This window comes from Silurus aristotelis (assembly GCF_946808225.1).
Source record: "Silurus aristotelis genome assembly, chromosome: 10".
NCBI lineage: Eukaryota > Metazoa > Chordata > Actinopteri > Siluriformes > Siluridae > Silurus > Silurus aristotelis.
Window position 1 is genome coordinate 19,312,220 of NC_139583.1, and position 15,567 is coordinate 19,327,786.

Below are 15,567 nucleotides of genomic sequence, written 5' to 3' on the forward strand. Positions count from 1 at the left end.
GATTAATCTGTGGCTGTGAACAAAGTAGCCTGTAAGAAACTACATAAACATAAATTTAATTTGTATATGCTTGTGTAAATGCAGTTGCAAAGAAACTATACTAGCTTCCAAATAGATTAATAAATAATATAATAATAGATTTATAAATTAATAATAAAATGTATACTTGTATAATTATTAATAAAAGTACCGATACATACTTATTAAGGGCAAATTAGAATGATCTAGTTTATACAACTGAGCTTTTGAAAGTTAATGAAAGAAAGAAAAAGCAGCTTTGATGTGCTGGGATTGAATTTATAACCTACTTATTAGACCTACAGAATCTTAACTACTGTTTTATCATCTATTTGGTGAGAATATTTTTTGTTTTATTTAAATGTCATTTACCAATGTTTCATTATTTACATAGAAAAGGGTCATTTTATTGCCAGCCAGTCTAAACCTTCTTTACTTACTGTAAAAAAGAAAGTGTGATGGTATTTTTGCTATTCAAAAACCTTATAGTAAGGGGCCTGAATATTGACCATGTTTCAGCCATCTACCACCTCTTAAGTAATAAGCAGTACAATTTAGGCCTTTAATTTAGGTTGGATTATACATTTACTGGTTGTGGAATGCTTTCAACAGTCAGATGTTGGTCTTTTGGTGTCTTAAAGAGCAGGGTTGGCAATACAGGCAATAGTTTAATGGTAGCATAATGGTCTATCCATGTCCAGGTATAGCTACACTTTGCACTTTTGTTACTAATAGGCTTTTTTATTTTTTGATGGATGTAAGATTATCATCAAAACAGAAACACAAGAATGGGCATGTGACAGGCCCCTATAATCTCTCTTTCTCAGTTTTTTTTCTCTCTCTCTCTTTCCTTATCTTTTCCCCTGACATCCATGTGTTAAGGCTCCAGAAAGCATCTCCTACCAGCATCCAGCTCCCCTTGCTTTCCCTCTCTCTTTTCCTCTTTGCCTATGAAGAATGACACCAGATATCCTGTGCTGCATCAGCCTACCCTGAGCCCACAGCCTACAGGCGGATGTCAGTAGAAAGGCAGGGAGATAAGAGGCAGGAATGATGCCTCTGTGTTTCCTCGTCTCGCCAGATTGCCAGGAGAGATTGCAAGAGCCACTACTTTCTGTACCCACTCCTTACTGTATACAGTGTACACACAGGTGGCATTAGTCCACTGTAAAGTGCCACATTTGTTTGCATAGCAGTCACATCCATGTGAGATGTCAGAATGCATGGTATTGGCTAGGGTTTTAAATAACAGGTTTTTGTTATGATTTAAATTATATATGATTATTCTGGAGGTAAGGAGCAGATTCCACTGATGGCATAGGGGCAATCCTTAAAGCTTGTCAGGACATGCAGCAGAGCATAAATACTGCCCTTAGATTCATAGGATGGAGGAGATACAGCACAGCTACATGTGCTTCTTACAGGTTTTACACACACATTGTTTTAAAACATTTTGTGTGAGAACTAACACAGGTTGCTCATTTATTCTAATTTATATTTTTGATGCGAGTGTCACCTGTATTCCAAAGTATTATTCCAAACCAGTTTGCTTTAGCAGATCTTAGTGGTGAGAACATGGTATCGTTTCTTACCCACACTTTCTTCCACACCCCTTTTTTCCGGAGCGTGACCTCATAGGGCTGGACCAGTCCTAGCAGACACCCACTGACACTTCATGCTCTGATGACCTTTTGACCCTCTACTTGACAGTGGGTGTGAGCAAGAGGCTAAAACATTTATTATTTCCTGTGTGTGTTATTCTGTGGTTGATGTGTTTGTCTGTGTGTGCATTTGACTTAAAGAGTGCATTTGGACTTGCACTGTAGTAGACTAACTTCCACAGGGTTCACTGAAATTATTATTGCTCCAAACAAATTTAATGAAATAATTTATGTAGAAGACAAAGAGGAACAACGTGTAGAGGTTTTGCTGTTATAAGAATGTGTGTGTGTGTGTGTGTGTGTGTGTGTGTGTGTGTGTGTGTGTGTGTGTGTGTGTGTGTGTGTGCGTGTGTACTTCTGATTGTCTGAATTGTATGCAAGTCGGCATGTGTGCTTATTCATCTCTTTTTATGCTTGTATAGCTCTGATGATGATTCCTCCTACAGTCCCTTTAGAAAAGCACTATAGAAAGGGACTGTAGGAGGACTTTAGAATACACTGAAGACGTTTGTATTTGAGACCAGAAGATGAATATCAGACGACAGATAAAAATTCTAGATCAACTCACTTCTTTCAGTTGTTTTTTTGAGGGTGGTTTCTCTTTAGTTTCTACTTCAGCAGGTGAAATGCACTCCTAAATTTGCCCTCAGTTTCAAAATAACTTGCTTAATATATATATATATAATATTTATTTATTTATTTTCTGCAAAAAGTGCAGTCTTCACAGTTGAAACCCAGGACTTAAAACAGGAGTAGACATTTGGAGCTATTAATTATTTTAACAATTAATCTAACAGGGTGCATGTAGGCACCAAGAAACACCTGCCACATGTTCTAATGTCCACTTAGAAAAATTGGTGTCATGTTCTAAGTTCTAAAAAGGGGTCATGTTCTAAGTTGTTTAACCCATCTAGATGTAAATATAAGGAAATGGAAGCCGAAATTATTGTCATTTCATGTTCATTGTTTGACAGCAAAACCCAAAGTTCTTCAGTGTATAGCAAAAAAAAAAAGGTATTTGCTTTGCCCTTCCAATACTTTTAGATGAAACTATATGTGTCACTTTTTTAATTTGTCAGAGCTGAGCAACCTGCCCTGTGTATCAAGCTCCATGGCATCCACATTGTGAATGTCTCAGCTGGAAGGCTATTGTCCTCAGCCCCCTAGCCAAACCACGCTTACAAACCAGGAGATGGTGATCAAAGAGCCGTCAGATTAGCTTGGGCCTGACACAGAAGGTGGAGCCTGGAATGGGGGTGGGGTGGCTGCTGGTTCAAAAGGAAAGAGGAATGCCTCTCATTACGTTCCTTCCACTTCTTTTCTTGTCTGTCTGTTTGGGTTCTCTGCATCAGTGTGTTAATGCGTGTCTGTGTGAGCGTGTGAGAGCGTGAGCCAGCACCCCATGTCTGCACTTCAGGCTACATTGAGCCTGTAAGGAAGCAACACACTGCGAGAGGAGAGTGATAGTAAGAGTGGATGATGGCATGTATCCCAGGCAGAGAGTCCCTGAGAGGAACACAGAGAGGGTGTTAGGAGAGGGAGACAGCAAGTGAAGTTGTGTGAGACAAAGGGGCAGGGAAGAGACTAAGTGGAAATTCCAGAGTGTGAATGTGGAGAGTCTCTCAGTGGGAGACAGGAGTAGCAGATTTCTCATGGGGGAAGGCTAGCCAAGATGAAGGAATGCATAGAAGGATGTGTCACGATGCGTATTGTGAGTGTTGTCGGGGATTAATAGCAAAATCTAAAGTACTACTGGTCTCTTGAGTTTCAGAATTCAGTATAGAAAACAAGTCAATTTGTTGTTTCGTGTCTTTTTAAATTATTTTATGTATGTACATACACACAAACACAGTAATATTGGGTCACTTTGGGGCAGGATGGTGTAAGCAAGGGCTAGCACACACAGACATCGGTATAAAGAAATTCAAGCGAATGCGTATGTAGAAAAACAAATATTGTTTGTTCTATACAGCACAGTGTTTTAATGTGACACATTCGAGGAGAGTGTTTGTAGTTGGTATGCCACAGCTGCAATGAGGTCATTTATTACATTATAAATAAAAAAAAATGAAGATGGGTTGAACATGGTCTAATAAACGTTTTTTTTTTCGGGGCAGGTGTGCATGTGGAGGGTGTGTGAGTGAGACCCCTGGTTAGCATCCTGAGGTGAAGCAGCATCATGGAAGACAGAGGCCTAAGAGGCCTGAAGGTTCTGTCTGTTGTGCTGTGCATTTGCCAAACCCTTCTTCTTAACTGCCCTTGTGAGTATAGACGCAAACACACACACACACACACACACACACACACACACACACACACACACACACACACACACACACACACACACACTCACACTTAGCTTTACAGTCAGTACACAGTCAGCTTTAGATAGCAGAGGCTCTATATTTATTGTTATCCTGGATATCCCCATCTGGAATTGTGGTTCATATTTTCTCCACCTATCTTAGTCCATGTATACACCAAAGCATCAAACTTTGCTTCTTTCTGAGCAATGGTGAAATTGCTGATATATGTTATGTTTGTTCTCTCTATTTTTTTGTCCCCCAACCCCCTTTCTACTATTCAGTTGCATTATCACTTTTGTTCCACACACAACCTGCCTCTGTGGTTCAGAAGCAGGGTAGCACTGTTCACCTGCACTGTTCGGTGCATGCTGCCTCAGCCACAGTCACCTGGTTGTTCCAAGGTCATGCCCTGGAGCCGGGCTTGTTACCTGGGGTAGAGGTGCAGCCTGACAGAATCACCCTCTCTTCTCTCCAGCCCCAAAACACTGGCACTTACCAGTGCGTGGCACACTCAGACACAGGTTCCATCATCAGCCAATGGGCACGGGTAACCATCGCAGGTATGTACACAGTTTACTCCCACTCTGACACACTTACAGAGGTGTAAACAGAACTGGCAAAATATATAAGTCAAAATATGGTTTCGATTTCAAATGACTCCGGAATCGTTGTTATATTGTTGTGATGATCAGGTTAGATATTTAAGTGTGTGTTGGAAAAGTGTGTGATATCTGCAGCTTTAAGATTGACAGATAAATTGTTGTGTCTCATAACGTGTTTCCTTCAAGCCTCTTTTATAGTCTTATACAAAGTTTAATAGTGAATGCTGTCTGATTAAAGAGCAAAACTTTTTTTTTTCCTGATGCATCTTAGTTTCCCTTGTCCGTGCTTGCCGAACAGATAAAGCTGTTGTTTTTAAATGTGATGTTTATAAGGGGTACGGGAATTCAACAAGTATCTCCTTTTGCTGTTCACAATAAGTACATAAACATGTACTGAAAAAAATACATTTTGTACTGTGAAATTATATATTTTTTTTCAATTTTAACACTGGCATATAAACATTTCATTAGTTGTTATTAGTTATGAATTTTATATATGAATTTTACTTTGAACTCTTAATTACTTTATTTAGTTTTACAGCTTTCAGCTGACATCCTTTTCCCAGGGACTTATAGAAATGATTTGTAGTGTCTTGACAGAAACATGTCTTCATGCTCGTTCACTAGTTCAGGGACCAAGACTTTCACAGAGAATATTTAAAATTCCACCGGCATCAACTGAAGAATATTAAATAACGACTATAAAGAAGTAGGGATTTAATTATGACGAATAAAAAAGGCAGATGCCTGTGCATACGTGTTAGAAATAAACAAATGCCTCAGCTGAAAGACTATGCTGTACTACACTGTGCAACATTCCAGGACATCAGCTGAGACACTGAATACAATTTAACCCCTTAAACTTAAGTAGCTTTCCCTATAGACACCCATTAATCTGCATAAGAAATTTGATCTGGACTATACAATACATAAAACAAATCAGAGCAATTCTTATTAAGTAAAGTTTGCTTTGTCAAAAAATAAGGGTAAAAATACCTAAGCTTCTATTTAAAAAATACTCCAACATATGGCATACATCATGAACAAGTTCTTCACAAGCTAGTTCACCTCTTTTTCCTGTAGAGCCAATGCACTTGAATTGAAGCCCAAGAAGTTTGTTTCTTATACTTGTACTATACTTACAGTTTTCTGAAAAATAAATATAATGCAGAAAAGTACTCAGAAGTACCAATTCTTATAGACAGAATGTTGAATGCATGAAGAAATGAAGAAATGACAAAACTCACAATAAACTGGCCATTTCTTCATGCATTCAACATTCTGTCTATAAGAATCAATATATTGGTTATTGTCTAATACATTACATGTCTTGACATGCACTGTAATATTCTTAGCATTATTTACTTACACTGTGAGTGGCAATAAGGTATAGGTCATTGTTTTGACTTGTTATATAGGTTTGAAATTTAATTTTAAAAAAGTGACCTCATACTGCAGACTTTCAGCTTCATTTCAATAAATAACTAAGTTACATTTTTAAATCCTTTGATGTCGATGATTAAAGTCAGCCTATAGACATCATCAGATGCTTGGCTTATGCCTTGCTGTTTTTTGCTGTGACTTGGCCTTTGTAGAGCATTCCATTGTGTTACCTCAAAAAGGGTGTTTGATTTATTTTGTAGTATGCTTCGGGCATGCACTGTCCATCAGTGTGACTTGCTATTAGCCTTTTTTTTCTAATCATCTTTGCTCCAGGTCTATCATATTCCAAGGGATTCTTCTGTCCACAGCTGTCTTAATGTCACTCCACAGCTTTTCAATAGGATTTAGATCTTGACTCTGATTGGGTCATTCCAAAACATTGATCATCTTCTAAAGGCATTCCTTTGTTGATTTGTGCCATTATTATCATGCTGGAAGGTGAAATTTCTTTTTCATTTTTAGCTATCTAACAGAGGTTTGCATTGTTTGGTTTTGTGCCAAAATAGATTGGTATTAGTAGATATCCATGATTCCCCCATCTTTATTAGACCCCCAGTCCCATCTGAAGAAAATCATTATTTAACATAATAAAAAGTGAATAATCATTTTTCAACCCATTTTATATCCACTGTATATCACACCACCAACCAATGAAATAATTTTTATATCATATCATAGACCAGCACCAGATCATGGATGTATAAAAAGAAAAATAAGAAAATGCTACCAAACCAGTTGCTTGTGTTTGAGCTGCTAGCACTTTGGCCAAAAACACTTCAAATCAAGTGCCACAAAAGGAAGGAAGTTTTTTTTAGTTCATGTGCCTCTTTAGCAGTATCCTTTATTAGTCTGGAGGTTTCCTCTGTAGTGGCATGGGCTGATGTCGGGAAGTGAACATTATCAGAAGCAGCACTTGCCTGATTGGTCATGCAGATAACAATGTATTATTATTCAGTAGAGTAGACATGTTACCAGTTGGCCACACTCCAATGTAATTATTGTACTCAAAGGCCCAAAGGTTAATATGATGATCATGTTTTATTTTATAATTTTGCATTGACCTGTGTTTCACTGTACATTTAGATATTACGGAGTTCGGCCAGACTAATCGGCGGTCTTTAGTAGAAAAAGAAGGGAACACTGCTGTTATAGAGTGCCAGCTACCTCGAAGCAATCCTCCAGCTTTGCCACGTTACAGAATACGTGGAAAATGGCTGGAGGAGTCTACAGGTATACCAAAAAAAGAAAATAGCTCGGATGTCTATATAAAAAAAAATTCATATATATATATATATATATATATATATATATATATATATATATATATATATATATATATATATATATATATATATATATATATTTTTTTTTTTTTTTTTTTTTTTATGTTTTTCATATTATCTTTCAGATGAATATTTAATCCTTCCTTCTGGGAACCTTCAGATAGTCTCTGTTTCTCCAGAGCACAAGGGCATGTATAAATGTGGAGCTTATAATCCTGTTACCAGAGAGGTCAAGGTCGAGCCCTATGGCACTAAGCTCTTTGTGAAAAGTAAGCTGTATTAAAAAAACAAAAAAACAAAAAACATATTACTGCAAAGGCACTTTGTAGAAAACACGAATCCGTTTTTTGTTTTTTGCTGTGTATGGATTGTATTTAGCTAACCCCGCTCTCCCTTTTGCAGATTCTGATGGTCCTTCCCCTGTGGGGATAGTATATCCAGTCAACTCTGTCAACCTGACAGTGGAACAGTCTATGTCCTTGGTTCTGGAATGTGTAGTATCAGGAAATCCCTCTCCTGTTGTTAAATGGTTGAAGAATGGCCAAGAGCTGCTTCTTACTTTTAGAATGAGACTTCTGCATAGTAATCTGGTGCTGAGTGATGTTCAGATAAGTGATGGCGGAAATTACACTTGTTTTGTTCAAGCAGAGGAAGGTGCTTTGGCCAGTGCAAACTATACTGTGGATGTGCTTGGTAAGTTCAGTCATGTGGAATATTACAAGTCATATTTCATATTTGCCCCAATCACGTAAACAAAAATACAGGTTAATAAAATAAATACATTTAGGCTGTTTGCCATGTAATGAGATGTCATAGATAATGTTTTTCTCTTTTTCTCCCATAGGTCCTCCTAATATACTAAGAGGTCTGAGTGACACGGTTGTGAAATCTGGTTCATTAGTGAAGTTCAGTTGTGCCACCTCAGGAAATCCTGTTCCTAACATCACCTGGCTCTTCAACTCTTCCCCAGTTTTATCTTCAATACGACTCCAGATATCCCACTCCACCCTGCATATATTTTCAGTCACTACTCAGGACCAGGGCATGTACCAGTGTGTGCTAGACAATAGGATTGGTTCGGCACAGTCAGCTGCCAGACTTAGCATTCAGCTTGGTAAGAATGTCTTATTTTTCATCAGTATAAAGAAAAGTTTCTTATAAAGTCCATTCTATCAAGTCTTATTTTATAGAAGAGTTGTTCTAAAGTTATTACACAACAATTTCTAATTTATATTTAAGTAGTGATGTCAGGAGGGACATAGGGAAGGATATATGAGACTAGTGTTTGAGGGGTGTGGGAGTACGCCAGGCCCTGTTGAGGATCTGGAAGGAGGATTATGGGATGCAGACAGGCCTTTTTGGCTACAGCAGTGCTGGGGGAGGGTTGCAGGAGCAGAGAGGTCTTTGGCGGGCAGCACCAGAGCCATGAGAGTGAGCTTTGTATGTACTGTCGTGGATAAGCTCTTGAACAGCGGAATGTAAGGAGTAACTGCACAAGGTTATGATGAGAAGCAGACCACCCAGCTGTCAACCTTACATACAACTGGCCTTCCACTTATTAACACACACCTATGTGCACACAAACACACACATACACACACAATTTCTAACCTCCCCCATTCTGCTCCAGCACTGTTTATCAGCATTTCTGAGCGTGATTGATAAAGGCAGAGATTTGCAAGCTTTATGTTAGAAAAAAATACATCTGAGGTCAGTTCCAAATGCTGTTTTTCCCTAGCTTGTGTGACAGAGAGAATATGGTTTTGATAAAATGCAGGTCGGCTTAAAATCACGACTGTTTATGTAAAGTTGTTCATCTCAGATACTGGAGGAGTGTATTATGGAAAAATGTTTCAGGGTAAGTTGTCTGCTAAATCTATCACTGCAGCCCCCAAAAAATGTGCCTTCAAGTAATAAGTCTTCTCACAGCATATATGCTCTGCTATTTAAAAAACTGCCCTGCCTTTTTTTCCCCACTAAAACTGGAACAATTCCAAAAAAATTGTTTTACAGCCTGTGTCAAAAGTTAAATAACATAACATACATTTCACTTGTTTCAAAATATACAGACAATAACCTGCATCACTGAGATATTTCTAAGTAGTGAACATTTAGACATTCATCCATCCAAGGTCAAAGTTGGGGTGGACCAAGAAATCTTGGGAACACTGGGCATGTGGAGAGGCTACACATTCCAGTGTATTAGTACACTTATTCATTCACTTATTTAGACCTAGCAACAATTGCATATTTATTACATCTAATTGCGTGTTTGGGAGGTGAGAGGAAACCAGAGAATCAGGAATTACATCATGCACAGCTGAGGTGAGGATCGAATAAAGGACTCTGAAGCTGTGAGGTGACAACACTAATGACTGTGCCACTATGGGTAACATGCAGTACCTGAGACTTCCTCATAAAACTTTAGAAAGGCCAGCCTACTTATTATATTCATGCATTGAGCACAGTGCATGCTGAGAAGTATGTCTGTCAAGATTTTGACTAACACGGGTCCAAATACTGGTTGTTCTCTGTGCTTGAACGTAAATGATTTAAGAATCCTTTCACTGTACACACTGGTTTCTCTCTTTCCACTCCCTTATATATTCGCTCCCCCCTTTTTTTTCCCTGCCAGATGTCATGGCAGTCTCTCATTGGTAATGTTTACTGAACACCCAACTTTCCCCTATTAATGCACATAAGAATGACTTGAGTCAGAATGAAGGCGAGAGAGACATATATATTTGTGTTATAATAAGTGTACGATGTGTACTGATGCATTTATATTCGGTTACATCACTAGTGTGGTAGATGAGTAAAAGATTAGTCTCTGAAATTTTCACTGCTTGTCTTTCTGCTTCTCTCATGTCTAAGGTCAGTTTAACCCCTCAGAATATGTCAGGTGGCAATACTGAAATTATAATATTATAACATTTATTTAGAGTTATGAAAAATGCATTTAAATGGATTTCAGTGTCATTAACATTGCAATTTCATGAATAAATACATAAATAGCTAAATATATAAATAAATAAACACAAATGACAATAATTATGCAATCATATTATTATAAATATATATATGCTGTATTTACTAATCTAATATTTCAATTCAAATTGTCATGTTGAAATTAGTTTAATTAGTCTTCATGAAAACTGATAAAATGCATTGCATATGGTGTTTCAGCTACATGTCTCTCCTGTACTTGTTTCAATGTGTTTTCTCTGGTTGCACTGTTTGACTTTGATGTTGCACCCTGACATTTCAGACACTTTTAAAAAGACATTATATGACATTATTATAGTAATATTTTATAACATATTACTTTTTTTTTTAATGGTAAACTGTCACTTCTTGACGATGGCTCAAATAACAACTTCATTGTATGATTGAGGACTTCTATAAGGTCTTCTTTATAATGTGTGCCAAAATATTTTATGAATGTAAACTTTTTAAACATAAAATCATACACAATTATTTGAATTAAACTTTAATTAAACTAAAATGGCTATAATGATAGACACCCACCTGTGATTTTAGACTTAAGAAAGCATGAATTTCATTGTTATGCACTAAAAATTTTTTAAAAAGTTTGCCCTATTTGCAGGAGAGCAACATTGTTCCAGCTACATATCAGATTCTAATAGCAAATTCTTACTTAATACACAAGTAAATCTGGCAAAGTAATATTTGATAACTACATTGGTTAACTGCGAATGACAGATTCTTGACTGGGGAAAGAGATTATTGCTTTGAAACATGGTTAGCGTGCTTAGTCACAGCCATGTTATATAAACTATCGACTACTTGAAATAAAGTTTGCCAGGACAGCTGTTCAAGAAGTTGAAAAACTTTCTACAATTAAAATTTTCAGCAGTCTTTTTTCTCAGTATTCTCCAGTGCTGTCAGGGCATAGGTTATGCTTTACATATAAAAGAAAAATCCAACTTTTGCGTACAGACAACACTGACTTCTGTTTTTACGATTTAAAAAAATTGTAATGCATCCCTATTTTGTACTCATTATGTATTCACCATGCATCTTTATGCATTGGAATGTAAACTACAGAGTAAGAGAGGTAAAAAAAGGGAGGGAATGTGGACCATATTATGGAGGGTGAGAGTACAGAGCAAGCTTAGAGCTTGGATTGTGTCTGGTATTTTACAGTTGCAGTGTGGAATGCAAGTGCACTTGTTTTAAGCCCAGGCTTTTGCTCTACAGTCAGCAGCCCTGAAGTTGTTTGTTTTGTAGCGTAAACCAGTGCCATGCCCCCAGAATTAGAACAGAGGAGAGATACAGAGATATCACATTTTAGCCTAGCGCTACATCAACTGTGTACAATCCAAACTCTTTTTGAAAATTATTTTTGCTTACCCAGATACAGCTGTCTTTTAGGTTTGGCTTGTAGATACATAACTAGACATAATTTATTCATCTAACTAAAGAGCAGGACACTGAGACACACACTGTTTAAATGCATCACTGTTCTTCATTACATTACATCTTTTTGCTGCCAAGCCTGTATAAGATGTCATGTTTCCAGTATTTGTTATTTCCCAGGTGGACCACTTTGGCTGCAGATAGTATTCGGTTAAGCAAGAAATAATAAACAAAGCATTATTGGGCAATGCCGTTTAAGTCCTGGCCACTGTGTTTTACAATGAAGATTGAAAGAGCTCCATATTGGTAGTGAAGCATTTACTCCTGCTGCACTGACGTTTTCTAGTTGCGTCGTAGCTCAACAGATTACTCACATTCTTTAAGGGAAAGACTTGGATCGCCATATAGAAACTATTGTCCTCAACACAGTGCTCTATTTAAGATCTAGTTTTACTGTTTAACTGTACTAAAAACATTAATGCTCTCAGTATTAGATATTAAACACATTAAACACAGACAATGTAAAAATATATTCCAAAACAACTGTTTCAACAGATCCGCAGACCACTTCAACCACTGCTGCTACAATAGATATGCAACCAACTGTCCAACCAGTCCAGAGTGATGAGGGAGAGGGGCTGTTCCTACCATCAGATGGTGATGCCAAAGGTTCATTCACAGAGAGGACCAGTGACAAGCCAACTCCAGAGGCCCCAATCATTATCAGTCCACCACAAACACATAGACCCAATGCATATGAACTGGAGTGGCGGCCAGGGCGAGACTGGGGGAGACCAATCAACGCCTACTTTGTTAAATATCGCAAGGTGATTAAAATTTTCACTTTATTTGGAAGTGCTTCTTTGAAGACATTTTCTAGAGATGTTTGTCTTTGCATAATCATGCTTACTAACAATTTATTTACTTTTCAGAGAATGGCTAAATGAAGACTTAAATGTATTTGGTAAAACTGCAATGTGTTGATCTGGTTTAGGAATACCTGTTTTGATTTGTGATTTAATGTAGAGCATTACCATCAAATATACATCTAGTTCATAAAAATTTTTTTGTTTGCTTGTTTTAAATCTCTGTGATTCCAACAGATTTCTTCTTTTTATGCTAAACTGCTCAATAAGGATCTTTATCACAATAAATTAAATTTGATATAAATTATTTTGTTGTCACTAAAGTCAAAAATCTATTAACGAAAAGCTTTTATAATGGTAAAATAATCAAAATGGCAACAAACAAAAAACAATCCTCAGAGACCTGTACATGCACTACCATATGTTGTCTTAATTTTGAGAAACCATTGGGTAAAATAAAAGTGAGATAAGGACAGAGACTTGACATAAATTCAACAGCAGCAGTTCTTCTATGCGATATCTGCTGATTCATGTTGATGTATAAGCACCAGCTCCTGTTTTTTTCCCATGCTGCTATAGGTGGATGAGATGGGCAATGTGGTGGGGAGTTGGCACACAGTACGAGTTCCCGGTAGTGAAAGGAGCCTCCCCCTGTCGGACCTGGAGCCTTCTAGTCTGTATGAGGTGCTGATGGTGGCACGTAGCAATGCTGGCGAGGGCCAACCCGCCATGCTTACCTTTCGAACCGGAAAGGGTGAGGATTACATTCACATATTCATCCACTCACTCTCTCGGCTCTCAGCTGATTGGTGTTGGGTGGACTGTGTTGTTAGTTCCAGCAATAGTGTGTTATCTAATAAAAAAAACTCCACTACCACTAGAGTGGTACTGCTGTAGTGATAATGTCCACTATCTAAATCATATAGTTCTGTTCAGTTCAATTTCCCTTAACTACCATTACTACACTAATTAACATGTTAAACGTGTCATTCATTTTAACAGATTTATTAACTGATATATTTAAGGGTAATTAAATGTTAACTAAACACACCTGCATTAACTAATGTTTATTTAACAGTTTCTTGTGTTTGTTACTTGTGTATAGTTATAATATTGTGTAGTTTTACTATAATACTGGAGTATTATACAAAGTGTAATGCAGTATTGATATGTCATTGTATATGCTTCTTTTTAGTGCTCAAAGTATTTTAGTTTTATCAGTTTTTTGTATTTGGATTTGAACTGGAAGCTATTTTTTTTTTCTTTTTTTTTTGACAATTTACAACAGTAAATATTAATTTTCATAACTTATTCCACTTTTGATTTGCATGACTTGTTGATATTTTTGGAAAGTTGTTATTCTTGCTAATGTCAACTCATTAAATAAGCCATCTAGGTTTTATTTTTTTTTTCAAAACAAGAAACCTTTAATTACACTACAGTTGGCAGTATTAGCCATTCAATATTTCATAAGTTAACTTTAGTTTGGGGAGAAGGTTTGGTTTACTGGATACAGTACCAGTTAAATTATAAAAGTTACAAATGGTTTTCTTTTTAAATATAACACACGATGATTGTTTAACAATCAAGAAAACTTTGTGCAATAAATGTACAGAATTTACAATAACTTAATTTATTTTTAAAGTCACCATATATATGTTGCTGAGTGAGTTACAGTGAGGAAAATAAGTATTTGAACACCCTGCTATTTTGCAAGTTCTCCCACTTAGAAATCATGGAGGGGTCTGAAATTGTCATCGTAGGTGCATGTCCACTGTGAGAGACATAATCTAAAAAACAAAAAATCCAGAAATCACAATATATGATTTTTTAACTATTTATTTGTATGATACAGCTGCAAATAAGTATTTGAACATTTGTCTATCAGCTAGAATTCTGACCCCCAAAGACCTGTTAGTCTGCCTTTAAAATGTCCACCTCCACTACATTTATTATCCTAAATTAGATGCACCTGTTTGAGGTCGTTAGCTGCATAAAGACACCTGTCCACCCCATACAATCAGTAAGAATCCAACTACTAACATGGCCAAGACCAAAGAGCTGTCCAAAGACACTAGAGACAAAATTGTACACCTCCACAAGGCTGGAAAGGGCTATGGGGAAATTGCCAAGCAGCTTGGTGAAAAAAGGTCCACTGTTGGAGCAGTCATTAGAAAATGGAAGAAGCTAAACATGACTGTCAATCTCCCTCGGACTGGGGCTCCATGCAAGATCTCACCTCGTGGGGTCTCAATGATCCTAAGGAAGGTGAGAAATCAGCCCAGAACTACACGGGAGGAGCTGGTCAATGACCTGAAAAGAGCTGGGACCACCGTTTCCAAGGTTACTGTTAGTAATACACTAAGACGTCATGGTTTGAAATCATGCATGGCACGGAAGGTTCCCCTGCTTAAACCAGCACATGTCCAGGCACGTCTTAAGTTTGGCAATGACCATTTGGATGATCCAGAGGAGTCATGGGAGAAAGTCATGTGGTCAGATGAGACCAAAATAGAACTTTTGGGTCATAATTCCACTAAACGTGTTTGGAGGAAGAAGAATGATGAGTACCATCCCAAGAACACCATCCCTACTGTGAAGCATGGGGGTGGTAGCATCATGCTTTGGGGGTGTTTTTCTGCACATGTGACAGGGCTACTGCACTGTATTAAGGAGAGGATGACAGGGGCCATGTATTGCGAGATTTTGGGGAACAATCTCCTTCCCTCAGTTAGAGCATTGAAGATGGGTCGAGGCTGGGTCTTCCAACATGACAATGACCAAGGAGTGGCTCTGTAAGAAGCATATCAAGGTTCTGGCGTGGCCTAGCCAGTCTCCAGACCTAAACCCAATAGAGAATCTTTGGAGGGAGTTAAACTCCGTGTTTCTCAGCGACAAGGCCAGAAACCTGACTGATCTAGAGAAGATCTGTGTGGAGGTGTGGGCCAAAATCCCTCCTGCAGTGTGTGCAAACCTGGTGAAAAACTACAGAAAACGTTTGACCTCTG

The 15,567-nt window shown here is 37.6% G+C and overlaps 1 protein-coding gene across 4 annotated transcripts in view; it reads left to right on the forward strand.

Annotated features, from left to right (window-relative positions):
* The window catches only part of cdon (cell adhesion associated, oncogene regulated), a 41,191-nt gene that overhangs the window by 13,080 nt on the left and 12,544 nt on the right, over nt 1–15,567 (forward strand). For all 4 annotated transcript variants that reach the window (XR_014535432.1, XM_083552623.1, XM_083552624.1 and 1 more), the window contains exons 2-9: nt 3,797–3,940; nt 4,267–4,545; nt 7,114–7,260; nt 7,439–7,582; nt 7,716–8,006; nt 8,158–8,427; nt 12,249–12,520; nt 13,139–13,313. Coding sequence is in view for 3 of the 4 variants with exons in the window: in XM_083552623.1 (XP_083408749.1) it covers nt 3,859–3,940; nt 4,267–4,545; nt 7,114–7,260; nt 7,439–7,582; nt 7,716–8,006; nt 8,158–8,427; nt 12,249–12,520; nt 13,139–13,313 (1,660 nt within the window). In the remaining variant the exon portion in view is untranslated. The remainder of the gene's footprint in view (nt 1–3,796; nt 3,941–4,266; nt 4,546–7,113; nt 7,261–7,438; nt 7,583–7,715; nt 8,007–8,157; nt 8,428–12,248; nt 12,521–13,138; nt 13,314–15,567) is intronic.